The sequence below is a fragment of the Nesoenas mayeri genome (assembly GCF_963082525.1).
Source record: "Nesoenas mayeri genome assembly, chromosome: 1".
NCBI lineage: Eukaryota > Metazoa > Chordata > Aves > Columbiformes > Columbidae > Nesoenas > Nesoenas mayeri.
This window is the reverse complement of record NC_137541.1, coordinates 159675154-159682723: the sequence shown is the minus strand read 5'-3', so window position 1 is coordinate 159682723 and position 7570 is coordinate 159675154. Positions and strand designations below refer to the sequence as shown.

Genomic DNA, 7570 nt, shown 5'->3' with positions numbered 1-7570 from the left:
TTGGCTGCTCCTGCCTCCTTCCCCACCATCGGCGCGCTATCGCTCTCCGTCCGATACCTGGAGAGGAGCGAGGAAGGACTCCCACCACCCCCGTTTACTCTCCGCCCTCTCCCATTGGTCGTGGACCCGGCGTGCTAGACTCGGACATTGGCTGCTCGGGCAGCCGGCTTTGCCCCGATTGGCTGGGAGCGGGGCCCGCCCCGCCCCGCGGGGGGCCGAGCGGTGTGTTTGTGCTGGAGAGTTGCCGGCGGAGCGGATTCGGGAGCTGCTGCTCCCGCCGCGGCGCCTCCCGTTCGCCTCAGCCGCGGGGAGCGGGCGCGGGATGGCCGCCGCGGGCGGGCCGGGGCGCGGCGCGCTGGGCTGAGGGGAGCCGAGCCGAGCCGCGGCCGCCGGCGAGGAACATGCCGTCGGGAAGGGAGCCGGGCGCCTCTCGGCTGCGGGATCCGAGCGGGGCGGCCGCCTTGTCAACGCCCGGCAGCGCCTGAGCCCGCGCCGCGCTGCTCCAGCGCATCGCCATGGACGAGCGCTTCAACAGGTGGCTGCTGCCGCCGCTGCTGGCGCTGCTCTTCTTGCTCATCGTCTACCAGTACGTGTCGCCCGCCTGCCCCGGCGCCGTCTGCCTTCGCCGCCCGCCGGCCTCCGCCGCCCGTCGCGGGGGGGACCCGGCGGAGCGAGACGAGGAGGAGGAGGCGGCGGCGGCGCTGCCGCGGCTGGTGGCCAAGTTCCCGTTCGCGCGGGGGGAGCTGTGCCGGCGGGTGCGGTTCGACATGCGGGGCCGCGACGTGATCGTGTTCCTCCACATCCAGAAGACGGGCGGCACCACCTTCGGGAGGCACCTGGTGCGCAACATCCGCCTGGAGCAGCCCTGCTACTGCCGGGCCGGGCAGAAGAAGTGCGCCTGCCACCGCCCGGGCGGCGACAAGGACACCTGGCTCTTCTCCCGCTTCTCCACCGGCTGGAGCTGCGGGCTGCACGCCGACTGGACCGAGCTCACCAGCTGCGTGCCCGCCGCCATGGAGCGCCGCGGCTGCGCCGGCAACCGCACCCTCAGGTCAGTGCCGGCCGCGCTCCCCACACCCCGGGGGGACGCGGAGGTGGCGGGGGAGCCCGCCCGGGGTGGGGGCTGCCGGCCCACGCGTGCCCGGTGCCGTCGTGTGCGGGGCTCGACTTCCACCCACTCGGAATCGGATCCCGCGTTCCTCGGCGCAGTGGGTACCGCTCTCCGGCAGTTTGGCCAGAGTTGTCCGCCGCCGCCGTCATTAAGAAGCAAAGTTGTTTTCTTTCTTTTTTAAAACAAGGTTTATCTCCCAGAGGAGGTTCTAGTTTGGGCTCTTCCCCTCACTGTTTGTCACCTGTAATGCGTTCGTTTCGCCTCAAATTTAGCGGATTCTGCGTAGCTGCTTGTCGTACACGTTACTGCGACGAGAAATTATTCCGCTTTTTTTCTTTAATGCAAGTTCCTCTTAACCTATTTGCCCTTTCGAAACTTGCATTTAACAAAACACGGCGCTCTTCTGCATAAGAGGAGTGCAGAATCTAATGGATCGCTGCAGCTGCTGAGTGGTGTTAACTGGTGGAGTTTGACGTATCCAGAAGCCCTTAAAATCGCTTTTTTCTCGCCCCTCTCCCCCATGTTTCTTGCTGGAGGAAAGGCTGGTTCCGTGCTTCTGATCTCTCGCTGCATGTGCGAGCTGCAAGTCAGGAGACGGTGTGTGCCAGGCGTTCTGCAGGGAACGCGGTGCTAGAAAAAAATCACGCTGCTGGTGTTCTTTTGATGATCTGATGACGGGGGAAAACTTCTGAATTTTGTGTGCATGTTGCCTCACTGCGTGTCGTCTTGTATCACGCTTTTTTTGGGGGTGTTACAAAACGTCCTTTCTGTATTTTAAATGGAAAAATTATCAGATGTCTAATCTCTCGATATGGGATAGGTTTAGGTGATTCAGTAAGTTTTCGGCTGTGTTCTGATTTATTTACCGTTAAATCAGATTTTCAGGCTAATATTAGATCCTATATTTATTTGTATGATAAATTTTGAACATGTATAGTAAGAACTTAGCAGCTGGATTCTCTCTTAAACCTTTGCACTATAATGATTGTAATTGCAACATCTGTATAATGTTTAGAAAGATATCTTTTTTTTCCAGTTATATAGTTTTCCAAATAACTTCTGTTCTTTCATTTTACTATTCATCTTAATTTTATGAGTCTGCAGACTTCAGATTTTCAGTAGGACCACTCACACATGGTTTTGTCTTGTTATTTAGAAACGGGTACAGTCCATAACATATGTGGACTGATTTTCACAGTGCCTATTCATCAAGAGGACGGAGTTGATTGTTGTTGTTGAACAATTTGAAGATGATTTGATGCGAACATTGAAGGCCCTCCCATGCGGCAAAGCTAGTCACGTTTGGCATGACTCCAGTGAGAATAATTTGAATTTATTGTTGATGGTCGGGAACTTGGACTGGACTTACAGGATACTCTTAAGGTTATTAATACAACTTTGTGAAAAATCTTCAGCTAAAAATTTGTGTGATAGTGGAAAAAAGGTGTGAATGTTTTCAGGGACAAAATAACTTTGTGCTAACTGTATGGCTTTAAGGAATGTTCAGTAAACCAGGGAGGGGATGAGGAAGAGAAATACTTGTAGAAATGTCTGAGAATACATAGTCTTCCATAGGAGTCGTCTTTTCCTGTGTCATGAAGAATATTAGTAGGTAAATAACTGAGAGTGAAATTGAATTGCAAAGATTATGAACAGGCAGTAAAATTGGAGTAGTGGCTTTGGTACTTTTAAATAAAAAAACATGGTTATATTAAGTAAATTTAGAATTTTGAATTGAATTATAAAGCAGGTCATAGTGGTTATTTGGTAGATAATTAGTAATTATTTTGATTGAAGAAAAACATGTAATGTCATTTCACCATTATAGCGGAATAGTGTTTTCTTCATTTTTTTTTTGTTTAGTTAGCGAATGATTTTGTTAGTGTGACGTTACATTTCTTGATTCATCTTTACGTAAGTGAGGAAGGTGCTGTGAGTAATTATTTGTTGTATTGTTCTAAGTCTCATTCGCCTTTTCGTTTTTCCCTTTGTGTTCTCCTTATAATCACGTAGGTTGACTTCAGTTTTTCAACGGGCTGTAAAATGCATCGTGTAACCCTAAAGTACAGATTGTCTCTGCTGTGAGCGTCTTTGCTCTTGTTGAAGTCGGAATCAAGCCTAAAATACTTTGCTGGGGGTCTCAGGTCCCAAGAAGGAGCACAGGGCAGAAACTGCTGCTCTGCCCTGCTAATCTGAACTCTTTCAAGCACAAGCACCAGCTCTGATTTTGATGTAACTGAACCTTTACCTCTTAATGTATTTTAATGGTATGAAGTGTCCTGTGCCCTTGTCCCGGCTTAGGTACTTCAGTATGAAAAGTTGCTTGTTGTCAATGTGTTGGATGCTATTGTGAAGTTGTAGAACTTTCTTCTTTTTTGTGAAGAATTGTTTCGAATGCCAGTACTTGAAAATAAAACAAAACCAACAACAACACCACCACACAACAAAACAAACCAGCAACTTTAGACTTTATTTCTTCAAACATTTGCATATGTTTTAATTTTCAGGATGTGAGATATTCTGCTGAAATATCTGCTTAGGTGTTTACAGACCCAGGCTATTAGTTTTTCAAACTAATGTATGGTTTTGCACTTTGACAAAGTTGTTGTCTGGCTGGTGAGGATATTGTGAAGGGTATGCAGCTGAAGCAGTTTTAAATTCTTCTTAGTGTAGCTTTCAGCTATGCATTGTGTCTACAACTTGGGTTATTTACTCTGCTTTACAAAAAATGGCTGTTACAACAGAAAGATAACAGAGAATGATGTGAAATACTTTTTTAAAATGAGAATTCTTTTATTTCCCTGTACCTACCCTCTCTGGAAGTCATTGACGATGCTTGTGTTTGGCTCCACCTATGGAACTTGGCTTTTCCTTCAGAGGTGCCAAGGAGCTGAGACTGTGGAATCTTAGCCAACACTGCTTGAGGAAAGAAAGGGAAGAGAAATGTTGTTAGGTGTCTAACCTGAGTTGCCAGAGAAGAGTCGATCTCAGGTCTGAGTGACATTAAGCCACCTCTTTAGACAGTGAGGAGAAATGGAATAATACAGGCAGTTGTTTAGAGGGTCTAAGACATGTCTGATACCTTCTCATCTGTCTTCTGGAGGGGCAGTTCTTCCTTTCACTGATTATAAGGGAAGCCTGGAATAGCTAATTGGGACTTGATGTCGAAAACTAGATGAAAAGAATTCCACGTCTAACGTTGCAGAGACATTGTCCAAACTGATTGTCCGTTAGGTTACCAGGTAAAACTTGGTGTGTGAGGTGCAGCTTGCTTTGCCTCTCTATTCTATGGATGAGGGATTGAGAGGGTCCTAATCAAGGCACGTTTTCTCCCTTGCTGGTGTGCCTGCAATATCATTAATAATTATCAATTACTACAGGTTTGATTAAACTGGGAAGATAATATTTTAAACTTCACACTTGAAAGAATACTGCATTGAAAGTGTTGTCCTATTTTCTTGTATGAAACAGTAAAATCAATCTAATTTTGTAAACCCCAGCGCAGTTTAGTCTTCAAAACTATTGGTTTTCTTTCATTTGCTTCCGTTATACTCTCCATTTCCTCAGGTCTGTTTAACTTACTGTGTGCTCTGTTATTCAATGGAAGTATAAATCAGCAGTAAACCTGTAAGTTATGGGATTGGGAGACTTGAATAGAAATTATTAGTAGGATTCCTTTTTGTTATGCTGTCCTGTATTTGACTATTGAATGCTTTTGAAGCTCTAGCAGTAACAGAGAGTAAGGTGGACTCTGTTCTTTGCAGCCAAGGTAACTATGATAATCACAAAAATTTAAGAGGAGCATTAATTGAAAATTAAGACTATGCTGAAGTTAGTAGGGAGCAGAAAAAGCACAAAGGTTTCATCTGAAAAAACCCCACGAATTGTCTAGCATACCTTCATATCTTCTACTGAAATGAATGCTAGAGCCATTAAGCTCTACATGAGTTTTTTCCATAAATCTAAGGAATAACAGGGATTACAAAATTTCCTGAGGTCCTGCTGCTGACTGTGGATTTTTTTCCTTCCTTAAAGCATCCAGCAGTGGAGGCAGTTAAAAGAACCTTGGTAATCTGCTCGAGGGTTTCATTGTCCTTACTATAAGAAAGCGGTGTTGTATGCCCCTCAATGCTTAGCATGAATCTTATTAAGTTCAATTTTAAGCCCATTGTAGTGTCTGTATTTTGGGAAACTGAGAACAAATGGATCCCCTTTTCTCTGCAGTAGCCTGCTAGGTACATTGGTTCTTAGCACATCCTCTTTCAACCTTCCCTTCTTAAAATGTAACCCAATCCAGCTCATTCTGTATTTATTGTAGGCCATTCTTAACATGCCTCTTAGTATTTGTGTCAGTTATTTTCTTGAAATGTGATGTTTCAGTGGGGGTACAGTGTTTAGTTTATAAGTGTAGTATGAAATGGAGCAACAAAAATTGCTGTGCTTATGCTGAAAGTTGTACCTGTGATTGTACACTTCAGTGATGTTTGCCTATTTTGCACTTGCCTGACGTTGACTGTTCAGTTTGGGATTTAGACACTTTTCATTTTCTGGAAACTACTACTTATATTTCCCATTGTCTTTTTATATGAGCTTTGTGTTCATCCCCACTGGATTTCATTCCTCTTCTGTCAGTTGCTTTAATTTGTAAAAATTAATTTAGACTTTAATTTTGGCCTTCCTAGCTCTTCATCATTGGCATCTTAATAAGTGTGTTCTGTATTCAGCATCCATGTTGTCGATGTGAACACTGAATAGAACTAAATCCCATTGTAATAAACATTTTGTTTGATCTAATTTTTCAAATTGCTTTCCAAGGAGTTTTACTCCTGACATGCCATATTTTTTCTAGACTCTGCTTTTTCTGACTTAGGACACTAATCAGAAATGTTGTCTAATGTAATACCTCTTAACATTAAAAAATCGCAAACCCTACTGTTAATTTTTGAAGTCAATTACTATATTTTAGAGGGAAATTGGACTGACTTGATCCAACTTCATTGAAACACTAATGCTGTCTGCTAATCTATGCGTTTAAAGATAATTTGTCTTACAACTGTGGCAACAACTAGTAATTCTCTTCAACTACTTTTTGCACTGTGCTTGTCTCCTCTCAGATTTGCCCTGTCCAGAGTAACAGATGAATTATCAATGGGGACAGAACTTTTCAACATTGAGGTTGTCACAGCTCTGGAAAACTTTTGACTTGAAGTCTTATCTTCAGACATGTGAAGCTGCTGCAATAAACCTCAACAGATTGTCTTGCTGAAGTCTACAAAAATGACTAGAACTCATGTTTACTGTTAATTGCTAGTATTGGTAAAACAGTGGTCAGCACTAATTCAGTTGGGAATTGATTGTTCACCCATTATTCACCCATCATTGTGATTTACAGATAGCTGTGAAACTTAGTAAGTTTTGAGGTAGGGAGGTGCATATAATGAAAATAATCACCCGAGTGGCGGTTCTAGTTGCCTGGAAGATAACTTAGTGATTTACCCAAGCAAATTTGCATGCAGGCCTTGCTGCTTCCTTTTTAATCTAGCTGCTTATATCATGTTGGGGTGGCTTTTGGCTTCTTCTGGTATTGCATTCTGGAAAATAGGCCGTCTAATAAGATTTTTCTCTAAAATGAAGAAGCTATTCTCTTCTTTGTGCAGGAGCCAGGCAGAGAAACCCTGGGGGAGGAAAGAGTGAAAATTTGAGTAGCATTCCCTAGGGCTCTACAGTGTTGTAAGACATAGCAGATGCTGTAACTCTCTTGTGTTATTAAAATGCTTTTTAATTTTTATTATCTAGCTGCCTAATTTAGAGTAGTTTCCAATCCTCTTGAATAGAGTATTGATTAAAATAAATTCTTACATAGCTTTGGGGTATGTGTTGTTTTGAGGTGGAATGGGAAGAGTTACTGTGTGAGTGGGAAAGGTTGTTGCATGATGCCATTATGCTGATAGAGATTAAATCTGTAGACCCAGCTAGTGGCAAAAATAGGGATAAAATTGTGACCTTACTCTTATTTTTTTAGAACACTTTGTGGAGGAAGAAAAAAATCTCTGCCAGCTCAGCTCTAGTGATCACACAGAAGCTCAACAGAAAGTGTAGAGAGGTGGTTGAAGTCAGTAATTTCTCCCTTCAGGTGTGTTTGCAGTTCTCATATGTTCCTTTCTAAATCAGCAAGGGTGAAATGGTTCCTCCCAGAGTTTGGTGCAACCATGATAGTGAACAGAGCTAATAAAAACTTTGCTGGTCTCTGTGCAGAATGAGATGTGATGAAAGGAAGGAGGGGAATCTGTATACTTTAGTGTATTTAGCATTGCATTCCACTTGTAGCCTGTTCTCTGGAAGTACTTGTAACCCAAACTTCTAGTGCTAAACGACACTGGGTGTCCTAGTGTTCCCGGTTGCCTTAGAAGGTAACTTAAGTCCCTCCAAAGTTCTGTTATTGGTGAACAAGGTTTCCAA

The 7570-nt window shown here is 44.1% G+C and overlaps 1 protein-coding gene across 1 annotated transcript in view; it reads left to right on the top strand.

Annotated features, from left to right (window-relative positions):
• Positions 1-515: 515 nt before the first annotated feature.
• The window catches only part of HS6ST3 (heparan sulfate 6-O-sulfotransferase 3), a gene marked incomplete at both ends in the record, with an annotated part of 295533 nt that continues 288478 nt past the window's right edge, over positions 516-7570 (top strand). Inside the window, one exon of the mRNA XM_080364001.1 lies at positions 516-1051. Coding sequence (XP_080220127.1) covers positions 516-1051 — 536 coding nt within the window. The remainder of the gene's footprint in view (positions 1052-7570) is intronic.